Source organism: Cibotium barometz, chromosome 61 (assembly GCF_041138505.1).
Source record: "Cibotium barometz isolate CiBa-2024 chromosome 61, ASM4113850v1, whole genome shotgun sequence".
Taxonomy (NCBI): Eukaryota; Viridiplantae; Streptophyta; class Polypodiopsida; order Cyatheales; family Cibotiaceae; genus Cibotium; species Cibotium barometz.
In genome coordinates this window covers 26,954,854-26,980,556 of record NC_141106.1, presented here as the reverse complement: position 1 = coordinate 26,980,556, position 25,703 = coordinate 26,954,854, and the positions used below count along the sequence as shown (strand labels likewise).

Genomic DNA, 25,703 nt, shown 5'->3' with positions numbered 1-25,703 from the left:
GGCATACTTGCATGCTTGGAACTATTTTCGCATCAACTGTTTTACTGCCTGCAAGATCTGTGTGTCTAGTTTATGGATAGGGGACGGCCTCTCGTGAATCGTGCGTGTGAATCTGTATTCTGATCTCGCTTGTGGACTGTAGATAGGTGTTAGGTGTGACTAAATTTTAAGACATATCTTGGAATCTTTGTATGTATGATCAAGATAGTCCTCACTTCTAATAATCACTTCACATTGAGACATGTTAAGGAAGTTTTCACAATACCTTGACAAGATCACAATTTTCCAATGTGTACTTTTATGGAAAACTTGGAGCAGGAAACATGCAAAATCAGAGAACTGGCAAATATAGAGGAGATCAAGAGGCTATCTTCTCTAATAAACCTCGAGCGCATCAAATTTCAAAGGCAGCTTCACGAAGCGAAATCGTATGTTTTTCTCTCAACCACATTCTGAGCTCATTTATTTCAAATTAGTCAAAAGCAGAGATTTTCATGCACATGTTACTCTTTAGATTCTTCAACACTTTTATGTTGTCTTTTCGGTGGTCTTGTTGATAATGGATACATTAATGGTTTCTTCTCTAATGATCACACACATGCAGATTCTTTGAAAATTTAGCAATACAAGGCTTGTCTCTACGGTATCACCCACTTGAAGACCTTGTATACTACCAACATGATGGACCACAAATTGAAGCCATCCACACTCCACTAGGTGAGAGATGCTATGTGAAGTTAAGCTTGTGTCTAAATTGCTATGCAAAAATGGGCTTCACTTTTTGCTTTTTGGAAAAACATTTTTAACGGAATATCTATAACTCCATGTGCATTGTTGAAAATTAGTGAACATTCTCTCCTTCATAGCTCCCTCTTAATGATCAGCTTATTTTCCTTCACACCCATCATATCTCTAAAATACTCAAACTTGACTTTGCCAAGCAATATTGTAAGAATGTCTGCCATTTGATTATTAGTGGAGCAATACACAAGTTTCACTTCCTTTGCTTGGACCTTTACATGAATACAGTTGCATTTGTATGAAAACACGTTTGGTACATTTCATATTTTTAGAAACATTCATATAACAGAGGGTAAAAATTTGTTTCTTAGTACGTTCAAAAAAATGCAGTTTTTGGCATGGCAACACCAATATAGGTCCATGTAAGGGGTATAACTATGCTAAATTGAATCAACAAACCAAAGAGACATCTTCATTTGACAAATGCAAATTTAGACCATAGAAACATCTTTTTTTTTTGGTTCAACTAGCCTTAGGCCCAAGATTCTCCCATAGTTATTGTTTTTCATTGGGTGCTTTTTATCTGCCCATAGGCGATGCCACTGAGGAAGCACCTTAAGGTGTTTTGAACCTAGGACCCTTCATCTTGAATTACCTTATTTGATACTTTTTGCCATCGAACTTGCTATTTTTGCGCAACACAAATGCATCATGTTTCCTACCCATTCTTGTTGGCACATGCAAGATGACGCAGCATTCTTCTCTCCATTTGCCTCGTCTTGCGTGAAGGTTGGGCACCAGACATCTCTCTCTCAGCCTTCATCCTTGCATTTTCTACTTGCCTTATCTTTCCCCTTCAAATTTCTTCTCTTCTTGATCTTCTCCCACAGGACAGAGACTGAATGATGTGATACCGATTTGATACACGTAAATTCATCGTCAATTGCTCAATTGAAGAATCAAAGAAAGGAATTGCTAAACAAAATTCAATAAGAGAGAGAAGCTTCATTCATTCCTTCATCCCTGCATTTTCTACTTTGCCTTATCTTCGCCCTTCCAATGTCTATTGTTCTTGATTTTCTCCCACAGACCACATACCAATCTAATAGAAATAAAACTCCTATTCAATTGCGCAACTGAGGAATCAAAGAAACGATTTGAGAGAGAGCTTCATTTATTCCTTGCATAATGTCAATCACAATAATCAAGTGGTTGAAATGTACTCTTCATGGCGGATTACAACAAGGATGCTAGTTAAACTAGGACGACTAGTTTTGGGACCCCATTTGTAATTGGGTTGCCGGCCATTGTTAAAAGTGAGCTTATGTATATAAGACATTTTATGGAATATGAAAAGGGACAATCTCATTTGTCTCAATTGATTCTTTCCTTCTCTCTCTCTCTCTTATGGTGGTTTGCTTTCTTGTGATGCTTGCAGGCTTGTGATTGTTGGTGTATGTGAATAGGAATGGTGTTGCTCTCTCTTCTCATTGCTCTCCAGCTTGTCTTGTTTGCATACGATTAGCATGAGGTTGAGGTTTAGCTCTCCATAGCTCCTTTCCTCTTGCTCCTACCTAGCTTACTTGGATCTCTCTTTGGATGACACAAAGAGAGTGTAGAGTGAGCCCCTAGCGGCCTCACATCGGGGAGTTAACCCAAATAGGGTTGGCCAAGTGCAAATCACTGAATTAGACTCTTGCAAGCATTCTCTTCTTCTTCTCTCTTGTGTTTGTGAGGTAGCATGTTAAACCATTAACATTGCATCATATAGGACCATAATGGGTAGTTGGTCCCGTCAAGCTTATCCTCGGCAGGGATAACATCCGAAATACATCACTGTCTACCATTTTTGATAATACCCAAGCAAGTAATCATGCAACCTACAAAGTGTAACTTGTCAATAACTGTCCAATAAATAAATGTGGATCACAATAATCAAGGGGTTGAAATGTACTCACCTCTTCATGGTTGATCACGACAAGGATGCATTTACTTTAGCCTGTCAATAACGGTCCAATAAATAACTTTTGGTTATTCTTTAGGTAAAGCATCAAATTCACCGTGTCTCTTAGGATAGCAAGGGCTTTCTGTACATTATAAAGGCATACTATCCAATGAAACATAGAACACTCCAAAATCCCCCACTATAAGCTCTAATCTGAATGGCTGAAAATAAGTTAACATTATCTTCTTCATCTTCTGCCTTTGCTTTGTTATTTTTCTTGTTATAAGTACATGAAACTTTTTCAAAACCAGCAAGCAGCTTATGCTTGACGAGAACTTAGATATTGCTCCCAAATCCTAGGGGCTCTTTTTTTTTTGGGGATAAAAAAAAAAATCTTTGTTTCCTCCTCTTTCATTATATTTTTAATTGTGCCTGTTTGTATGTTGGTTTGTGTGAAGTAATACTTAAAATATCGTTTATAGAACATGTTTGCCAACATTTTTGGTTTCCTTGCCTAATCTTCTAGTAAGATGGAAAAGTAACCTTATTAGATTTGAAGCTGTTTCTTTATTTTGTCTAAAAAGAATCTTGGAAATGATGGTTGCAGTCAGAGCATGATCGTTGTTTGAACATGAACCTTCATCTGTTCTGAAAACAACAACAATCTAACTGGGTTGTTGTGTTTAAGAAGGAATCCGTGTAATTGTGATTGTTTTGCTTTGGAAAACAATTATAGTGATGTTTTTCTTTTGGTTGCAAAGCATCTCATTAATTGTGGTTGCATATGGAATGGCGACAGACTTGAAGGATGATATCACAAAGATTACGCAAACTTCGGCAGCTCCTCAAACAAAGGTTTGTAAACTGGTGCTGTTGAGTTCGACAAAGTACAATCCCATAAAGTCAAAAGATTTTGTAATGATATAGACAAACAGATGGCAAGAAGAACAAATACTTCTGTAAATGCAGTCTTTTTGAGCTTGGTAAACATGAAAAGATCATGGGCCTTATATCTTGCTCCAAAGAGCGTGATGTTTGTTGGACCAATTGATACCTATTTGATAAAGGACATTTCTCGACTCTTGCACCCCTAATCATTTGTTAATTAAGAACATGTCTCAACCCTTTCACTCTTCATTACTCAGATTCAAAACTTCTTTAAACCACTCATCAGTGTTGTACATTTAGATTCTTGAATCTGCCAGGCTTGTAGGCTAGCAACAATCCATCAAATCTGACATATAGTACTATAGGTGGTTGGAGTTAGAGAAGAAAGGGCCACATGGGTCAAATTCGAAGTTTGGGAAAGGAAAGGCAAGGGTGCCAGGACTGAGTGAGCTCCCTGACTGCTGAGGCTGTGCCTTTCCCTCGCCCTCCTCTGCCTGCATGCAACCTCCCTTCCTCTGCTGCCCGCCTGCAACCCCCCCTCCTCTGCTGCCTGCCTGCAACCCCACCCCTCCTTTTCTGCCTGCCTTCCCTTGCTGCTGCTCACCATTTCCCGCCTGAAACCCTTCTCCCTCCTGTACCTGCCACCTCCCCTCCTCTGCTGCCCACCTATCCCTGCCTCGCCCTCCTTTGCTGCCCGCCTGCAAAACAACACCAACACCCCCCCCCCCCCCCCCCCCCCCCCCCCCCGCGCGGCCCCCTGCGGGCTGTGCTTTTTTCCTCTTGCCCGCCTCTTCTTCCCTCTTGCTGCCTAGCCTTGGTTTTGGGCCTTCCACCTCCTTTTCCAGTTTAGCCTTAACTTTGTAAAGTTTTTCTAGTGTTCAATTCGGCCTTTTTTCGCTCAAATTACATCATGGCTAATCCCCCCTCCTTCCCCGGGGCCTGGGCAAACTATTAATTTTACCCTCTCTGCTGAGATTGAAAAAGACACCAAAATGACCCTCATTGCCAAAATCTTTGGGTCACATCCATCCCGTCTCAAGGCCCGTGATTGGGTACTTGCCGTGTTGCCCTTCGACTTCGCACTCCACTTAAGATGTGATGTTTCTTGGGAGAGGTTTCTTCCAAGTGGACTTCGATGCTGAGGAAGTCGGAGGTGCTGAAGGGCAGCCCATTCCCATTGGGGCTGATAAAGATGTTTTTCCTACCATACACCAACTATTTCAACCCTGTTGAAGAAGACTGGAATTGCTTTCCTCTCACACTCAGATTCCTAGATCTTCCACACGTATATTGGCCAATGCTAGAGGCCATTGGGTCAGCTTCTGGGCTGGTCTTACAGGTGCCCCCTATCCCTACCTTGCCGACCTGTGCCCTAGGGCTAGGGGTGGTAGGAGATGGCGCAAATGTGCCTCTTAGGCGACACAGCCTAAGGCTCTGTCTCAGCCAGTTGTCTGTTGTAGCAGACCTTGCTGCCCGGCACACTATTGTTTTGTGACACTGACTTAGTCACGGGTTTACTCTATGCCTGTAGGAGTTGCTAGAAGTTATGGGATATGGGAGAGTTGAATAAAAACAATCAGTCAACCTTGTATGTCAGGCAAGGGCCCATCCAAGATGTCAATCATGGGTGATACAAGAAGGCTAGAGATGTTGATAGTCTAATGTGAGGATGAGGCTGCTACACTACCCCGCTCCACTACGCACTCACACATTGGGAAGACACTATGCCCAATGTGCACCCAAGAGACAGTGACACAGGCAATTGGCAACTCGGTAGAGAGAGAGACACAGAGCTATAGAGACAATGAAGGTCAAGAACAATTGCATTCATTCATTCATCCCCTTGGCAGTCCCAAGGTTGCTCATTTATACAAGTGGTTCAACCACCGGACAAGTAAGTGTATATTGGGTAGGTACTAGGTGCACCATCTGTGCCATGAAGGCTCGCCATTGAACGTGGAGTGGGATTCCTTGTGCAACCTACTAATATTAGAGGCATGCTGATGCAACTTGCCACTTGATTGCCAATATTAGGGACATGCCGCATCAACCTACCACTTTGATTGCCAATGTTAGGAATGCGCCACCTGCTCGTTGATGTGTGCAAGTGGTGCCCCCCCAAGGTAAGAATGGACCTAGTCAATGCCATGGAGTGCACATGTCTGATGAAGAGGTTGGTTGTAGGTGGGAACTTCCATCAATGAATCACCAACTTCATACTTCATAGAAGTCTCTTTCTTGGAAAAAAAAAAGGCATCTAGCAGCTTCTTGATACAAGCCAACATCAAAAGGGTCACTTGCATCTTCAAGACTTAGTCGTAAACTTAGCTCCATAGGTGTAGCCATAGCTTTACAGTCTTCAAGATTGAACCTCTTTAACAATGCATCTATGTATTTTCTCTGCAGCATAACAATGCTATCATTACGTTGCCAAAACTCAATGTCCAAATAATAGTGCAATGGTCCAAGATTTGACATCTCAAAAGACTTCTCTAAATCAGCATAAAAGCTGAAATATGATTATTGTTAGGGCTTGTGAGCAGCATGCCATCAACGTATAACACAATGATTAATAAAACATCCTTAGTCCTCTTAATATAGAGGGTACTATCAGTTGGGCTGTTGTCGCTTGCCAAAACCTTGTGTAGCTAAGTATGTATGTATCTTTTCATACCATGCTCTGGGAGCCTACTTAACACCATATAAAGCTTTCCTCAATCTACGTACTTTTGACTCTCGACTTTTCTGAACAAAACCATGAGGCTGAGATACATAGACCTTCTCATGCAAATCTCCATTCAAGAAAGCAGTTTTGATATCCAACTGACGTACATTCCAACCTTTATGTGCTGCTAATGCAATGATACTTCACATGGCAGTCATAGGACATGTGGATGCAAAGGTTTCACCATAGTTAATGCCTTTCTCTTGTGCATAACCCTTTGCAACAAGCTGCCGTCTGCTCTACGTTTGAGCTTGTAAACCCATTTCGTACCAATTTGTGGTCCGTTCTCTGATGGGGTCCCGAATCCTCAACGAATAACTGTCCGAATCTGGGTTCTCGAAAAAGATGCACGAGCGTGCCTAATGGCGGAAATTTCCAACCGTGGCCCAAACGGTGCTAAAGAGGAATGAAAATGGAATCATGCATGGACAAATGTGTGGCAAGCAACCCGGATCTTTCTTGTTATGTTCAGATGCGATTGGGACTCATTTCGGATCCGAAACTCTGTTATGGCGATTTTGCACTATCTTCGCTCGGGACCCAACTTTGACGCGCTGGGAGAAGTGATTGCGATGCCCAAATCTAAGCACGGAGTGATGTGGGAGACAAGTCTACCAAATCTCACGTACCATTTTTGAGTATCGAATCATACTTTTTCAGATTCCTTTGCTTCAACAAAGGAGACAAGTTCCTCTTATTACATAAATTGGCAATAAGAGCATGATCTGTGTCAACACGAGATGTGTGATGAGAACCTGCACGTGTTTTGCTAGGCAAAGATGTGGCCAATTTGTTAACAAAGGAGACAAGTTCCTCTTCATTACATAAATTGGCAATAAGAGCATGATCTGTGTCAACACGAGATGTGTGATGAGAACCTGCACGTGTTTTGCTAGGCAAAGGTGTGGCCAATTTGTTGTCACGTAGTGTTTGCACTAGCCATTTTGGCATTCTTTTTGACTCCTCTATTTCCCTTCTTTCCTCATCATTTGCATCATCCACATTTGCCTCATCATTAGGCCGATTTTTTGTAGGCTGAAAAACATGTTGATTTGTAACGTGTATGGGTTGATTTTCAATATTTCTTTGATTACTCAAATACTCTACATCGATGTGTCTTGCATTAAACAATGGAAGTGTCACATGCACCCTGCACTGGAGTGCTATGTGACACATTGGCTCTACATCAGTGCAACATTTATCAGTAGGATTTACCTTTTTAGAAATATTTGTCATATGCCTTGGTCCCATTGTGAGCCCTAGTCCGGGACATGTCAGGCACGAGCTACGTAGGTCAGTCTTCATAGCCATAGAGAGTTTGCATGTGTCAATCCTCTTACCCACTTGGATAATTCATCAGTTAGTGCATGTAGAAGTCAAGCCACAGCAGTAGGTTTGCATTCGTTGCATATAGACAAGCCTATGGGCGAGGCCATGGCATGGCCAGTCCACAAAGGGCAACATCTAGGCCAGAAGGGGGCCTGGGTAGCTAGTCGGCTGCCTACATGCAGTCAGCCAACATTTAGTGCTCTAGGATTGGAGTCGGCCATCATTAGAGACCATCCAGATCAGGTTGGCCAACACCAGGGAGTTGGCCAGGCATAAAAGGCAACATCAGGATAATGCGCAGCATGATGCAATATTGGCATTTTTATCCATTTGTTGTTGGCCGATAGCACCTGGACGGAACCGACGAGCATCCTATCTCATATATAAACAATGCCTCATATTGAGCATAAATCATCCCACTCAAAAATCAAATCACAATAGTTTCGAGCAAGTCAAGGGTGCTTACAGCCACCAACAACCTTGTGCATACTTGCTGCAACATTCCCAAGTCTTCCACAAAGAGCATCTTTAGCATTCAGCAAGCATATGTGCATCCCTCAGTTCTGGGATCGCATAGTGGTCATTGAAGAGCAATTCAACGAAGCTTGGACAGCATCTGGATCAGCTTGTGTTTGGTCTACATTGTCCTTGCATTTGGCAGTCCTTAGTCATCATTCATTTTCATTGCAAGGAATCCCACTGCCTGGCTGTAAATGCCGGCCTCGAAAGGCTCTCCAATATCATGCATAGTAAGCCGTACACCTGGTTCTACCGGAGTAGAAATCGGCGTACATTCATCCATGTGAAACCTTTTTAGCAAACTTTTTATGTACTTAGTTTGCTGCATAACAATGCCATCATCTGTATGCCGAGATAGTAGTGTAAAGGCCCCAAATCTGACATATCAAATTCAGCTTTCAAATCAGCTTTGAAATCTGAAATTTGTGCTTTGCTAGTACCTGTAATGAGCATGTCATCTACATACAAGATGACTATGAGAATATCGGCATCGGTTTTCTTCACATACAATGTGCTTTCAGCCGGACTATTCTCATAACCTTGGCTGGTTAGATGAGCATGTATCTTATCATACCAAGCTCTTGGAGCTTGCTTTAACCCATACAATGCTTTGTGTAACCTGCATACTATATGTTCCTCACCAGGAACTACAAAACCAATGGGCTGATTTACATATACTTCCTCCTCTAAATCCCCATTTAAGAATGCAGTTTTGATGTCCAATTGATGCACTTTCCATCCTTTATGTGCAGCCAATGCAATAACTGATCTTATTGTGGTCATTCTTGAAGTAGGAGCAAAAGTCTCTTCATAATCTTTCCCTTTTTCTGGGAGTAGCCTTTAGCCACAAGTCTTGCTTTGTACTTGTCAATAGTACCATCAGACTTTCTTTTGACTTTGTACACCCACTTTGTTCCAATTACATGCTTGCCTTTAGGCAATTCCACAAGATCCCATGTATTGTTCTTCATGATAGAAGAAATTTCAGCTTGCATAGCTTGCATAGCTCGCAACCAATGCTCATTCTCATGTGCTTCTTCATAAGAAGAAGGCTCTTCTGAATCAAAGAGACCACCCATTGCTAATGCAGACTCCCCACGATGTATATTCAAAGCATGGCTGGAACTAGCCCTTGTTCTACCTGTGAGTGGAGCTGCAAGTTTGCTTTCTTGCAAAGTTTTCAGCAACCATCTTGGCACTGACTTGGCTGTGTCTATGGCTGTTTGCTCTTCCCTGACAAGATCTTCCACTTCTTCCATAGAAGGGGGCTGAATGGCTGGCTGTTCTACATGTTCTACATGAGGATTTTCTTGTGTAGGGGCTGGCTGATCTGAACCCCCCCTAATTGCAATGGGTAAAAGTCCATCAAACATGTCCTGGATGCCTGTATCATTGCTTTTATACAGCTATACATGGGCTGTTCTGAATTTTCAGCAAATACCACATCTCTACTTACAAAAATCCTTCGTGTAGTTGGATTATAAAGACCGTATCCTTTGCTCTCATTGCTGTAGCCCACAAAAATGCATTTAATTGCTTTGTCATCTAGCTTTGTTCGGAGTTGTTTTGGCACATGTGCATATGCCAAACACCCAAATGTACGCATATAATTCACTGTTGGCTTTCGGCTATACCAAGCCTCAAATGGTGTTATGGTTTTCAAAGCTTTTGTTGGACACCTGTTCAACACATGAGTTGCACACATTATAGCTTCCATCCAAAATTTGTGAGGCAACTTTTGTGCTTTCACCATGCATCTTGCCATCTCCATGAGAGATCTATTTTTCCTTTCAGCTACACCATTCTGCTGCGGTGTATAAGGCACAGTACATTGGTGTTTGATGCCCTTTTGAAGCATATAATCCATGAATGCATTTGACATGTATTCTCCACCTCTATCTGAGCAGAGTGTTTGGACTTTACATCCACACATATTTTCAGCCATTGCTACAAAGTGTCGAAAGCATGTAAACACATCTGCTTTCGCTTTCAAGGGATAAGCCCAAGCAAACCTGGAGTAGTCATCAATGAATGTGACGAAGTAAAGATGCCCCCCTATGGATGGTGTCCGCATTGGACCACATACATCACTATGTATGAGCTGTAATTCACTTTCAGCTCTAACAGCTCCATCTTTGGGGAATGGTTTTCGTTGCATCTTTCCCAAAATCATAGAAACATGGGACGGGGAATGGGAACGAGGACGGGGACGGGGAATGGGATGGGGACGGGACAAAAGGCCGTCCCGGGGACGGTGAAAAAAACGGCAATCTGAAAACGATTGTTTTTTTGCAAATTTTTTTAACACACTTGATTTACACTTAGAAACCAAGACATTTAGCACAAAATTGCACCAAAAAGAGGAGAAATGCATAGTCGTATTAGCAAAAAACTATAATGGTGCGCCGATGGCGTGATAAACAAAAGTGAGTGTACAATCTAAACAAAAATGCCAAATGGCATAATGAAAGGCCCAAGGAGGGTGTACACTCAAGGCAAAATGACTAAGTGCCAAGATACAAGATTGCTAGCAAAAAAGTGGTGCAAGAGTCGAGACTCGAAACTCTAGACTCAAGAGACTAGGCAAGAGGCTGAAAAGGGTGAAGATCAATCGTGACCTCCTCAGTGAAGTCCTCCATAGGCTGGTCCTCAAGTGGAGGGGGAGGGTGAGGTGGGGTGGGGGGGACAATGCCTCGGGCACAACCTCAAGCTTCTCTAAAATCTCGGCCCTCTGCTGATCAGAGAGATGTGGGTCCTGCTGTGTCTGCTCCCATTCGGTGAAAGGATCTGCCTTCTTTGTCAAGCCCTGTCATGTGCACAGTGGGTATCTACCGTGTGCTATACGCATGCAAGACTAGTTTCGAGGCTTGGGGAAGCTTGGAACTAGGCAGGCTGATTGACGAGCTGAGTTAGGGATATACTAACGGGCGGGCACCCAAGTATGGACGGGCGGGCGGCCAAGTGTGGACGCCCGATGACCGGCCAAGAGCCTATAAAAGGGTGGCCAAGGTTAGTTATTGCATTATAGAGAGTCTCGCGAGTTTGTGAGAGCTCTATGGTCTTGGAGCCTGGATCTAGTGCAGACGTGCACTTGCTTTATGCAGCCGAGGCCGGCAGCAGTCTCGAGGCCCGCGAGGGCAGCTTCGTGGCGGTATGGGACGTCGCGAGGAGGAGATTGGTCGGTACGTCAACCTAGTTAGCTCAGCTCGTGGCTCGGTGGGGACAGCCAAGTTTGTGGGCTTGCCCACGGCTGTCATGGTTGGGAGGTGAGTCAGGCCTGCACCCCCTTGCTTGTTTGTTTGTTCGTTTGTTGCAGGATTCGAGTTTCGAACCAAGATCGATCACGAGGGGATCCGTGGGGATTTGACAGTGGTATCAGAGCATACCTCGTGAACGAGCAAGTTGGTAGGTAGAGAAGAAGAGGTCGAAGAACGGTATGTGTTAAAAAACTTGCTGTTTTTTCTGTGCATACTGCAGTTTTCAGATTTTGTATGTGTTTTTTCTTCATCAAAGAACCCCATGTTGATGGGAGATGGTAGGTTGAAGTAGGGTCGATTGCTTTTGCAAAGAAGAGCCTGTTTTGTTGTGCAGTCGCATAACCTACAGGGAGAGAAAACAGAAAAAAAAAAGCATAATGCTTTCGTTGTTTTTTGGCGCATGAGAGAGAGCGAGCGAAGGATTGGTTGACGTGTTGCCGACGGGTGTGTGTATGGGCCGCAAGAAGCTCTGTAGGCAGGCGCCTAAGGCCATGTAGGCCTGCGTAGCCAGGCAGCCAGGCGCCTAGGCTTGCGTAGCCAGGCCTACGCAGCCTAGCGCAGGCAGCCCAGCCCAGGCCAGCGCCCAGGCCAGCGCTCATGCCAGGCAACCGGCGCCCAGGCCACGTACAGCGGGTTGGTGCCCAGGCCACGCACAGCAGTCTGGCGAAGCGCACACTGGCGGACAGCGCTCGAGCGAAGGTGCAGTCGACTGCAGGTGACGTCAGCGCCCCTTCTGCTGGACACCCTGGGGTACACAGGACACTATCTTTAGTGAAACACACTTTTTATTGGCCGAAGATGAAAGGGTATGTAGAAGATTATGTTCTCAAGTGTCAGATTTGTCAGGCAAATAAAGCTGAACGCTTTAGACAGGCTGGGTTGTTGCATCCTTTGCAAATCCCAGGTAAGAAGTGGGAAAGTATTTCCATGGATTTTATTACCGGATTGCCAAGAACACATCAAGGCCATGATTCTATTTGGGTTGTGATAGATTGCTTGACAAAAATGGCTAGATTTTTACCGACCCGGAAGACTATTACAGCTACGCAATTAGCTCGGCAGTTTATCGAGCAATTGTTTAGACTGTACAGGTTACCGCAGGACATAGTCAGTGATAGGGACTCTAAGTTTACGAGTGAATTTTGGAAACTTGTTTTCGAGAAGTTGGAAACAACTTTGAATTTGAGTTCCTCTGATCATCCTCAATCTGATGGCCAGACTGAAAGAGTGAATCAGATTTTGGAGGATATGCTTCGAGCATGTGTATCCAAAAGACAAAGTTCATGGGAGGATTATCTTCCTATGTTAGAATTTGCATATAACAGTACTAAGCATACGAGTACAGGGTTTAGTCCTTTCATGCTTATGTATGGTTTTCAACCAAGATCACCTGTTACAGTAGGATTCTCAGGACTTCAGCATGATAGCACGTAATTTTTTGCAAGATATGCAGGAAATGTTACAAGTTGCAAAGGAATCTATTAGAAGTGCTCAAGACCGCGACAGGTTTTATTCTAATAGACATCGTTCACCTAGAGAGTTCTATGAAGGAACGATGGTGTATTTGCGAGTTCCGAAAGATTCCGAGACTTTACGGACAGGTAGATCTCCGAAATTATCCCCTAGATACTGTGGACCATTTCGTGTTACACGACGGATTGGTTCAGTTGCATATGAATTGGATTTGTCTTCTCATGTGAAAGTTCATCCTGTATTTCATGTCAGTAGACTTAAGGAAGTACTGGGTGGAGCAGATCAGTTAGTTACTCCTCAAGAAATTATAAATGTCGAGGACATGACGTTTGTTCCGCACGAACCTGAAAAGATTCTTGGCTTTCGTGAACGAAGATTGCGTCATACACTTATCATGGAATACAAGATCAAGTGGAAGGATCGTGTTGAGGAGGACGCTACATGGGAGACATTGACTTCTCTTCGGAGAGATTACCCTGGCTTTTTAGTGAGCTCAGGAGTGAGCTCTTAGAGGAAGGGGAGCATGTCATGTGCACAGTGGTATCTACCGTGTGCTATACGCATGCAAGACTAGTTTCGAGGCTTGGGGAAGCTTGGAACTAGGCAGGCTGATTGACGAGCTGAGTTAGGGAGATACTAACGGGCGGGCACCCAAGTATGGACGGGCGGGCGGCCAAGTGTGGACGCCCGATGACCGGCCAAGAGCCTATAAAAGGGTGGCCAAGGTTAGTTATTGCATTATAGAGAGTCTCGCGAGTTTGTGAGAGCTCTATGGTCTTGGAGCCTGGATCTAGTGCAGACGTGCACTTGCTTTATGCAGCCGAGGCCAGCAGCAGTCTCGAGGCCCGCGAGGGCAGCTTCGTGGCGGTATGGGACGTCGCGAGGAGGAGATTGGTCGGTACGTCAACCTAGTTAGCTCAGCTCGTGGCTCGGTGGGGACAGCCAAGTTTGTGGGCTTGCCCACGGCTGTCATGGTTGGGAGGTGAGTCAGGCCTGCACCCCCTTGCTTGTTTGTTTGTTCGTTTGTTGCAGGATTCGAGTTTCGAACCAAGATCGATCACGAGGGGATCTGTGGGGATTTGACAAGCCCTTGCAAAGCATTCGCAAGTTGGCACTGACAAATACCAAATCATTTGCACGCTGTACACCAAGGCGGTTCCTCTTCTTAGAGGCAATGTGGCTATAAATTGACCAGAGTTGCTCTAGGCAACTGCTACCGCAAGCCTGCGAGAGTACGCGCACAGCAAATTCCTGCAACTTTGGAGTTTCCGCACCATAATCCTCCCACCAAAGTGCAGACTCTATCTTGAAGCGGTCCGCCTGTGCATCTGCCAAACCAAAAGCCCCCCGCTTCTCTCTATAAATCTGCAATTGGTCCTTGATTGTGCGGCGATCCTCCTCACTAGTGTAAAGGCGATCCAAGGTTTGTCGAAGGCCTTTGCTCACCTCTTTGTCCTTGTGTTGCCCTTTGCCTTGAAACTCAGGATCAACAATGTAGGCAGCAGCATGGAGGGGAGAGTGGTAGGCTTGCCACCTTTTCAAACATAGGGATTTGACCTGTTTATAGTGAGGCTTGACTTTGAACATTGCTTTTAGCTTCTCTGTCATGCGATCCATTGCCTCGTACACTTTGCCAATGCATGGTTGAGTGGAATCCACTACCCTAAGGAGATCAATAATCGGTTGCACCATCTCCACAAGCGCCTTGGCCTCCTCCCACCATGCCGCATCGTCCGCCCTTTCCCTGCAAAATTTGCCGACCGTCGTGGAAGCCTCTGAAGTGCGTGCAAACTCATCACTCAGGAAGAGTCCCCTCAATGCCCCGCTACATGTACACAAGCGGCCTAGCATGAGAAAGTTGAATGCAAACCTCGTCTCGGAATACTTAAGAAGAGAGAGGCTTGACTTCTTGGAAAACTCGTGCTGCACCCTTTGATGGTTGAGGACAAAGGTCACTATTTTGTTGGCACCCTCAATGACAGGTGCAACCCAATCCAAGGCCCCTATGTCTTTGATAAGGTTGTTGAGGCAATGGGCCATGCAAAAGCACACGGTGATGCGAGGATAAGTTGCTTGGAGAATTGTCCCCGCCGCCCTATTTGCCGGTTCTCCATCCGCACATATGGCAATGACATTCTCCGCTCCACCGTCTCTAGTGTTGTTGCCCACTCCGCAGCAAGTATCTCGGTACTCTTCCCCGTCCCGGAAGCATCATGGGAGTCGACAAAGTATGTCTCCCCTTGTGAGTAGGCAACAACTCCATGGATGGAGCGCTTTCTAGTGTCACTCCACCCATCAACGACGAGGGTAACACCATTTTCAGCCCATTGCTCTTCATGTGGTTGGTCGCCACCTCCACGCCTTGCCTTCTCCTTCTCAAGGAGAGAGGTGCGGATGGTCTCCGAAGAGGGGGGAACATAAGAGGGTCCATACTCCGCTATCAATTTGCACATGGCCCGAAAGTATGGAGATCTATCCAAAACACCATATGCAAAACACAAACAAAATTCAGATTTTTACCATCATTTAGTCTTTTAGTCTTTAGAGCATGATATTTGAATAGTACATGAGCATAGTGCCAAGGACTTACCGTGCCACCCGAAATGCTATGTGGTCATGAAAGAAGAATCGTGCCACGGCCATGTCCATTGAGGGTTCCAATTCTCATCAAGAGTACTTTGGCGTCCCCGGGAAGCGGATGCCTCTCTTGATGAATGAGGTACATGCGGCGTTGATGTCCTCACAAAGGATGTGGGATCGACGGCCACTTGAGGATTGCGTTTTGCCAACTCGGCCGCCTCAGAAACCACAAGCTTTTCAAGGAGCTCCTTCTTCTTCTCGGCCGAAACCTCCTTGCAAAATTGCACTTCGTTACCGGGCTCATGCAAGAAGTGAGCACGCACTTTGTGGGCACCGCCGGTTCGCTTGTAGCCGCAAAGCTTACATAACCATGGTCTTGAACCACCCCCTTGACCGTATTGCGAGCACTCTTACCTCATCCCACCAACTCCATCGATGTACGGCGGGCCTCCTTCTTCGTGATGGAGCGGGTGTTGAAGTGGTGGAGGCGGCGGCGGACCCGTGTTGAGGAGAGGAAGGGGTTTGAGAAGAGGATGCCATAGTGATAGAGTAGAGCTTGAGATGGATGGTAGAGCTTGAGAAAGAGTCAAGACGGAGAATCGGGATGGAGATGTTGGAGAAGGAGAGCTTGGACAATGGAGAGGGTGAGCTTGGAGAGGGAGAGCTTGGATGTTGGAGAAGGAGAGCTTGAAGAGGGTGAGCTTGGAGAGGGAGAGCTTGAGCCTTGGATGTTGGAGAAGGAGAGCTTGGAGAGGGTGAGCTTGGAGAGGTTGGAGAGGGTGAGCTTGGAGGAGAGCTTGGAGAGGGAGAGCTTGAGCCTTGGGTCTTGGAGAGGGAGAGCTTGGAGAGGAGAGGGCTTGAGGAGAGCATGGAGGTAGAGGTCTCTTATATAGAAGAAGAGGGGAGCCATGTGGGAGAGAGAGACTCAAGAGAGAAGCTTTGGAGCCTTGGAGGAGTGGCGCAAGGGAAACGGTCATGACAGATAGCCGTTGGCCGGTACGGTCAAAAATTGCCGCAACAGTCTGTTTGACCGTCCCCGTACGGACAGGGAACAGCTTTCCCGGAATGTTCCCGGAACGCGTTCCCGGCGTCCCCACATCGCCGTCAGGTATCCATCCCCGTTCTGCCGTCCCGCCCCCGTCCCACGCGCTCCCCGTCCCATGTCACTATGCCCAAAATACACCCCTCATATACATGTCTTGGTGGAGACTCAAGAGGCGGCATATTATCAACCATATGATGCTTCTGCAAAAGCATCAAACTCCGAAAACTTACATGCCTAAAACGAGCATGCCATAGCTCTGCATCATGCATAGCAGGAGTGTGGGCAGCCACTGTATTTGCATCATAAGTGCGCTTGTCATAGCTGTCCAGCTTATACAAGCCTTTGTATCGTGTTCCAGAAGTGACTATTTCATAACCCTTTGATGGGTCTTTTACCAAACACTTCCCGTCTTCAAATTCAACCTTTAAACCTTGGTCGTTTATGGCTGAGACGGAGAGCAGATTTTTCTTTATCCCTGGAACATACAATACATTTTTCATACATATATTGGCACCATTGGCTGCAATAAGTATGACATTGCCAATTCCCTTTACTGGATATGTGGTATGATCTGCACATGATACAGTGCGGCCTTTTGAAGCATAAACCAAGTGCTGAAATACATCTTTGCATGAAGTGATGTGGCTCGAAGCACCACTATCAAAATACCATGATTCTGTCTGTCAGATGCAATGCAAGACATATCAGTGTCTGAAGCACTTGGTGTGTCACTAGTGCATGTGACCAAAAAAGTGTGCTCTTCCTGGATTACATTAGCTGATTGCTGTGCTTTGTCATAAGAAGAGTCTACTACTGCATTGCCTGCTTCTTTCCTTTTCTCTTTTGCAATCCGCTTCCTACATTCACTGATGTAGTGTCCAGGCTTATGGCAGTAGTGACATTTGCCCTTCTTTTTGGGCATGTTTGCATCCCCTTTGTCAGACTTTTCACCACCAGAAGAGGGCTGTCCATGACCAGCCTTGCTAGACTGTTGTCCCCCATGCCTAAAGCTCTTTGCTTTACCCTTATCCTTGGCTGTAAATGCCTTGTCTCCACCACGGTTGCTCGATAAGTTTCCTCTTGTTTGCTCTTCTTGCAAGAGTAAACCCGCGAGCTCTTCAAAAGTGACGGGATCAGCACTTCCTCTCATTGAGAGGTTGAGAGAGGTGTGAAAGCCCAAGTAGGAAGGCGGTAAAGAATGAAGAGTGTTGGTGACCATCTGTCTGTTTGGGATAACCTCATCAACGTTGAGCAATTGTTCCTGCAAATCTTTCACTTTGGTGAGATGATCTGCCATGGAGTCACCCTCATCTATAGAAAGAAGATCCAATTGCCTCTTCAAGTAGGCAACTCTTGCCTCGTTGCGTACCTGATACATTGCTTCCAATGTGTCCCATGCAAGCTTCGATGTCTTGCAAGAATGAATGTGCGGAATAATAGTCCTTTTCACTGAAAGGGCTATCAATGAAATGGCCTGTGCATCTCTAGAGTCCCATCTCTTCTGCTCTTGTGTGGGAGCAGGTTCTACATTAGGAGCTCTTTGAGCACCTCCCCTTTGAGGCATGGCTGGCTGTATGGTAAGTGGGCGTGTGTCATCACCACACACGATGCCCCAAAGCCCTTTGGCTACCAGCAAATTACGGATCATGAAACTCCAGAGGGAGTAGTTAGATCCATCCAGCTTGTCCTCTTGGGTGAGCACACCAAATAAACCTGTAGCATTCTGTGCCATGTCAACAAAATATACCTGTAAGCAAACCAAGCACCAATGTGCACTGCCAGGCAACCAAATGTCATGTGCAAATGTATGCCTGCAAACCAAAGCAAGTGTAAACCTGCACCAAATTGTCCAATTACACACAATGTGTATACAGCTGTAATGCCCACCCCAAATTGCAATTTTCAATTTTGCCTCAAATCGAGAAATCCCCCAAATTGCACCTGTAATTTTCCTTTGAATCTGACTTGCACAGAAGTGTCTGCAAAATCTGCATATGACCTGCACTGAAATGGCTGCAAATTTTGTATTTGGGTTTGACAAAAAATGTGTACTAGGAATACCTCGTAGTTGCAGAGTGTAAATGATGTTAGGCGGTGAGCACACAGTTGAGGGGCCTGCAGCCAGGGGTGCAGATGTTGTCGAGGAGGAGCACAGAGCTGCATACGGGGCTCAGGTACCACTTGGAGCTGCGGGCGGGTGCATGTATGTGGCAGCCAGGTGGAGTTGTGCAGAGGTTGCTGGAGCCAGGAGAGCGCACGCAGCTGACGAGGCAGGCAGATGCCGGCTCTAGGCGGTGGCGGACCAGTAGAGGCGCCGGCTGGGAGGGGCGGCGGTGGCGACGGGAGCAGTAGCGCCGTCGAGTCAGGGGCGGAGGTGGTCGCTTGCACACTACTGCCGTCGGCTGGGCTGGGTTGGGCTAGGCGATGGCTTCTCCCTGCGCAGTAGAAGCGCTGGCGCGGCGGCGGCAGGGCGGCGAAAACCAGTGAACGCCCCAGAGCTCAAAAACGGTCGGAATTTCGTCGGGTTTTCTTCCAGCAGCAGAATTTCAGGGCCAGCTCCCAGCTCTGATACCAATTGTTGGGTGTTGGACTCACACACTCACACACACAAACCTGCACATTAGGGTTAGGTGCAGGGTAGAGAAGCTCACACACAGAAATGAGAGAGAAAGAAAGAAAGAAAGTTATATTAACGTCCACGGGAGGCCGAATCCGACCTATGGGACAGATCAGGTACATCCATTTACATTCCACTCTGGGTATCGATGCCAAAGAGGCATAAAACTGGAAAAAAATAACTCAAAATGAACTCTTAAGACTCTTAAGAGTTTAAGTTACAATGGGTTCTATTGCATCTAGTTCGAAATTGAGGTTCAAAATAAAAATAGCTATATTTCATCCATGGATGGATTTGCTCTTGAGGGGCAAATGTTGGAAATAGGGTTGCAGGAACGCGCACGTGCGCGCGTGCGTACACAATGGAGAATCTCAAGGGAGCACACAATGAGATGATAGATAGATAATGAATGTATGTTGTAGAAAGATGATAACTATACCTGAAGATGGGTGTATACTAACACGGGCGAAAAAACCTCCTAAAGAGGGAAAAAGTGCTCTGGTTGGTCCTAGTGTGTTCACACACATCACTACCAAATATGGCTACATATCCGTACTTACTTTTCTTGAGCTATAGCCAATAAAATGGCATGTTATTGCCTTATCAATAAGCTTAACTTTGCTTTGTATAGGCACATGGACATATGCCAAACAACTCCATCTTAGATTTTCTGTTGAACCAAGCTTCATAAGAAGTGATGGTTTTCAAAGCGTTAGTGGGACTCGTGTTCAGCACATAGATCGCATAGAGAACTACTAGCATTCAAAACTTGTGTGGAAGCTATCCATGCATCTAATCAACTCCATGAGAGTCTTGTTTCTTCTCTCAGCAACACCATTTTTTTTTTCCAGAAAGGAGACTTCTATTAAGTATGAAAAAATTTTACAAAATGGAGATTTCACACCAAGAAAGGTGGAGATCTCAACCAATCAGGAGCCGTGTGCTGCCAATAGGGTCCCGAATGAGAGGATGTGAAAAAGATACCAATGTCCCACTCTCTCATAAACTAGCCGCGCTTCCTCTCCGTAGCCCTCGAAGATCCCTGAATTCTGGCCCAGGTAGCCATGATGGTGTGAATAATATCACTCCAAATCCTGCAAAGACACTGAGAAACAAAAACGGGAGTACCCTCAATAGCCTCGGTGCATCTAGCCTTCAAGATATTCGAGGCTGAGATGCTAGCAATTATCTCCCAAGAACTGTCTAACCTCTGTGCCGGAGGGACAAAGTGTGAAAGTGGCAAATCCTGAAGACAACACTGCCGAGCAACTCCTTGCCTAACCATAATGGCCAAGCTCCTGTCAGTCCCCTCGAATCTCAGCTGTGGCCCAGACTGTGTCACCCAAATGATAGAACCAAAAGAAATGATAGCATCCCTCTTAATCCTACCAAAGAGGTGAGCAATCGCAGACCAAACCCTCTTTGCTTCCTTGCATTCCCATAAACAATGGTAAACTCACTCCGAAACTCCTATGCTGGGCAGGCACCAGTAACTGACCTCCACTGATTGGTGGCCAGACCACCATGAACTGCACGTCACATCTCTCCAATTGCCATCCATCCTGTACAGAAAAGAAGACCGGTACATCATCCTCCCTAGGCAAGGGGAGACCCATAACCTGAAGAGAAACACCTGTCCCAGAAAAAACCCCAAACCAAGAATGATGACGGTCTTCCAAGAAAGATCTAGTAATCCAGTGGTTGGGAATGGCTGCGTCAATCTGTGCAATCCTTTGACTAGAGGCTCTCAAATGCTGCGTGAGATCCAATCTTTGTACCTCGGTGAGGCTCTGAAACCTCTTCCAAGCCAACACTGTGGGGCAAAGCGTCTCCCAGCCAGCCCAAAGAATATGCATAGCTGCCCCAAGAGGCCTACCATGCACATCTAAGATCAAATCATTCCACAGAATGGGCTGCCGGTTAACTTCCTCTGCTGAACGCGGGGGAATGTGTACCAAAAAACTCCTCATGCAGTCCCAGGCCCGTAGGAGGGACCTAACTGTTGGGGTAAAGGCATTATGCCCACCCTTGTAGTGTGTACAAGCCCATAAGTTATAGTACATAGTACACTTAGTACTTTTAATGTACTAAGTGCACTATGTGTACTAGTGCAATATACATGTGTGATAGGGGAGTCACACACTCAATGCTTGAGTTGACTTATCCCCACAACTCTCTCTCTCTCTCTCTCCCTTCTTCTCTCTGTGTATGTCTCCCACATGAAAACCTAACCCTAATTCTATCTCCCATTCAACTGGTATCAGAGCTTAGGTAGCTGTCTTGATCCTCTCCCAGCGGCAAGTAGAGCTTATCCAAATTGTGAGGTTGTTCCATGTGAACAGTTTGAAGCTGCATTTCAGGCTGTGGAGCAGGTGCTTACAGATAGCGGCTAGCTTGGGTGTTGCAGGTGTCAGCAGCTGCCATGACAGGCAGCGCAGCAAAGCGCTGCACAGCAGGTAGCGAATCAGTCGTAGGCAGCGTGAGAACTGTTGCAGCAAGCATTGGGCGTTAGACGAGTTGACCTACGAGGCGAACACGCCTACGAGCGAGCCGTCGAAGCGCAGGCGTGTTATCGCTGGGCGAGCACAACCCGCCACCTCTAGGCGAAAACGGCGGCAACTTCTTCGTTTTTTTTTCTCTTTGCACGTAGGTGACAAGCGGTGCGAACGAAGGAGGCGTTGGTTTTTATTAGCGCCGTCTGATCCCTCGCCTGCCCATCAGCAGCTGAGCAGTGCGAACGAAGGAGGCATTGGTTTTTATTAGCGCCGTCTGATCCCTCGCTTGCCCATCAGCAGCACAGCTGGGCGTAGGCAGTCAGCAGACGTGGGCTGCTCAGCTGCTGCCCAACCAGGCAGCGCAGAGGGCTGCCCAGCCAACCAGGCGCAGCCAGCGCTTCATAGCAGCAGCAGCCAGCTATCCGTACAACTGGTAAGCGTGAGGAGTCCTTCATCAGCACAATTCTTTTTGCAGCAGCATCAGCAAACCCCCTTTTCCTGCAACAAAAAAAAAAAAATCAGAAAATTACATGAGGTATTTGCTTCAATTTTTTGGAATTTGCATGTCCAATTTGCAATTGAGCAGGTACAATCATCAATTGAGTAGGTCAGGTGCCGAATTGCTCAATTTTTGAGCAAAATTGGCAAAATTGGGTGACATTGGTCACAATCAGGATCAATTTGCAGGAAATTGGATGTCAAAATTTGGGGCTTTTGATGTATTTGTGCAATTGGGCATTCATACATGCTGTATGATGTGAGAAATCGCACATTCGGGCAAAATTGCAGCAAATTGCAGTGCAAATCAAGGGGCTTTTGTGCCGATTGGGTTGATTTGCATACAGGCACTCGCATTTGATGCTTTGGGCAATGTCTTGATGCTTGTCAAGCACTCAATGTGCCTGTAAATCAAAGGGCTTTTATGTACTGGATGTATATGTGGCCAGGGGGAAGCATTATGAAGACTCTGGATGCCTTCATGTGCGTCAATGTACCATGTATGATCAGAAATTGATCTTAAATCAAGGGGCTTTTCAAGATTTTATGCTTGTTGAGCTTGGCAAAGCAGCAGGCAACACTTTTATGCCTTGAATCCTCAGAACTTGCAGTCAAGGGGCTTTTGCCTAATTTCTGTTCGGGACTGTTGTATACAGTGAACGGGACTGTAAAAGTCTGATTTTCACTCATTTGGACAGCCAGGAGAGCATTTATTGCTACTGTACCTGCCGGTACAGATTTGGTACAGCTTTGTACAAGTTTTGGCATGGCTGTACACTGATTTGAGTGAGAAAAGGTTCAATTTCAGCTGCTGTACTTTCCGGTACAGGTTTGGTACATCAGTGGTGAACACTTAGTACTGCTGTACAGTACTTTTGAAGGGAAACAGAGCACATTTAAGGTGCTGTCCTAAATCTGCAGCAACCAGATTTTGGTGATTTCATCACATACAGTGGGAGTAGAGTTGCATTTGTGCTTCCGCAGTGGGAGATAAAGCTTGGGAGAACAACTGTGAGCACTTTGTGTGCTTTTGGTGCAGTGTTTGCACATTTTGCAGGGAGTCAGGCATTGACAGGTTGCATATTGCTATGGCAACCACAGGTGAGAGCTCTTCATTGCTTCACATCAAGAAGCTTGAAGGCTCACATAACTATGATATTTGGCAAACCCAGTGCTATAATGTGTTGCTCCAGAAGAAGCAGCACAAGCCTGAAGCAACACAAGCCTATCAAAGAAAGGGGTGTAATGCCCGCTTCTCTTACTGCTGAAGAGTGGGAAGACATGGATGAGCTGGCAAGATCTACTATCATGTTGTCTGTGTCAGACTCTTTACTTTTCAGCATTCGTGAAGAGAAGACAGCTTGGGGAACATTCATGCATTTGGCTAGACGACGACGTTGACCTCGCCTGCGAGCTCCGCTTCTCCCCCCCCCCCCCCCCCCCCCCCGCTGCTTCTCGCCATCGCACCCCCCTCCTCCTTCATTGCGCCGCCGTCCTCTCCCCCGCCTCCTTCATTGCGCCCCTCTTCGCCATCTCTCCCCCGCCTTCTGCCTAGCGTCCTCCCCCGCCTTCGCTCCCCTGCCTCCCTCCTCGTTTCCGCCTTCTCTCCCCCTGCCTTCTCTTCCCTCGCCACCTTCCACGCTGCTTTCCCCGCCATTCCCCCCGCCGCTTGCTTCCTTCCCGTCATCTTTTCCTCCGCCTCTCTATCCCCTTCGCCTCCTTCTACCCCGCCTCTCTTCTCTCCCCCGCCACCTCTCCCCCCTCCGCCTTCTCTCTCCTCCCTTTCGTTTCGTCTCGCCCCTCCGCCCACCGCTAACTCCTCCCCGCCTCAGCTTCCCCCCCCCCCCCCCCCCCCCCCCCCCCCCCCGCTATCCTGTAGCCCTCCGCCTCTCTTTTTTCCTTGCAGGGCTGTGTCCCTCCCGTTGGTGACCCCGGTTTCTGGCCTTTTCCCTCTGGAGGACTCCATGGAAGCCGCTCCCACTAACCCTGCCGATTCCGGTCTCCGTCTGGAGTTCACAGCTGAAGATCTTCAGTTGTTTGTTTCCACAGTTTCCGCTCTTGAGGCCTCCTCCTTGGTCTGCAAGATAGTGGGTAGCCGTCCGATGCGGAGAGAGCTTCGCGACCTTCTGCAAGGCAGCCTTGTTGGCGTGACCGCCAAGAGCGTCAGCGTAGATTTTTTGGGACGTGGCTACTACCAGGTGGATTTCGAGTCCCCACAGGCAGCTCAGATGGTGCTGGCTCGGAGCCCCATTGCCCTCCGCTCATCCCGGGCGTTCTTGGCGCGATGGACTCATGGTTTCGACCGCGCTTCTGACCCGCTAGCAGGCGCGACAGGTTTCCCCGTCACTATCTGCTTTCCTGGACTCCGTAGGGAGTACTTGCCCTCTTGTCATCCATTGGCAAGGCGTTCGGGCAGGTGGTGGAGACGCCTCAGACAGCGGCTTCAGTGATTGCTCGGGCAGCAGGACTCCCGGCCATTCGGGTTGTGGTTCCGTCACCGGAGTCCCTCCCGAAGACGATCCTTCTCCCTTGTCTTTCTGGAGGACATATGATTCAGCGCGTGGAGTATTCGGGCCTCCCCGGCCAGTGCTACGCATGTCGGGAGATGGGCCATCTCGCACGCGCCTGTCCTCGCAAGGGGGCTCATCCTTCACGCTATGCCGCCTCTGGTCCCCCTGCAGGAGACCCGAGGGGTGGCCATCCACCTTAGAGACCGGACATCCCTGGCTCGCCACAGCAGGCGCCATCATCTGACGAGCAGGCCCCGGCGGAGGATGCCGCGCAGTCCCAGGAGGCTGGCGAGTGGCAGGAGGTTCGCCGGCGGAAACGCCCGGCCCGCAGGGTCCGTCGCAGACGCCAGCAGACAGCACAGGCTGGCGGACAGGCGACTCCGGTTGGCGTACAGGCACCTACCCGCACTTATGCTCCTGTCAGGGATAGGCGGCCAGTAGGTCCCACCCCGATGGACGAGGATTCAGACTCAATGCCCGTTGAGGCCGCTGGTGGAGCCTCCCACGTGGAGACCCCGCTCCCGCCTCCCCCCGCGGGGGGCCCCGCCCCCTCCTTGGAGCAGATTCCTGAGGATCCTGGGCCGCACTCTTCGACCCCCGGCTCCCCTTCCCCTCACCCGGAGAGCACTCCTTCCACCCTCCCCTCTCCCCTCTCCCCCCCCAGCCCCCCCCCTCCCGCCTCCCCTGGCGCCCCCCCTGACACCTATCCTCTGGCAGCTGCCTCTCCATCCTCTCCTCGCTCTCCCCCCTCCTCGCCGCGAGCCCCCATCCCTCCCTCGGCCTCTCCAGGTTACTTCGCCAGACCACCCACTGCCCCGGGGCAGCGCAGCTGGGTAGGCCAGAGCTCAGTCCAGCGTGGCTGTTCCACCGCCACTCCGGGTCGGTGGAGATGGCGATCCTTGCTTCGCCCGCCACAGAGTTCTCTCCAGCCTCCCCTGGGGGGCCCCCGCGAGTGATGGGGCTACCAGTGGATTACGGTTTTTTCAGGTGCCTCCAGCTGGACGCTGGCCCATTCGAGACACTGGTCGCGCCCTTGCGAGTTTGCGTGGTGTGCCATCCCTCTCGTTCTCCCTCAGTGGTG

The 25,703-nt window shown here is 47.4% G+C and overlaps 1 protein-coding gene across 9 annotated transcripts in view; it reads left to right on the top strand.

The window, feature by feature from the left end:
• Positions 1-25,703, top strand: part of LOC147604706 (uncharacterized) — a 168,878-nt gene that overhangs the window by 49,447 nt on the left and 93,728 nt on the right. For all 9 annotated transcript variants that reach the window (XM_086794580.1, XM_086794577.1, XM_086794584.1 and 6 more), the window contains 3 exons: positions 319-428; positions 605-717; positions 3,486-3,541. In XM_086794580.1, the coding sequence (XP_086650706.1) occupies positions 319-428; positions 605-717; positions 3,486-3,541 (279 nt within the window). The remainder of the gene's footprint in view (positions 1-318; positions 429-604; positions 718-3,485; positions 3,542-25,703) is intronic.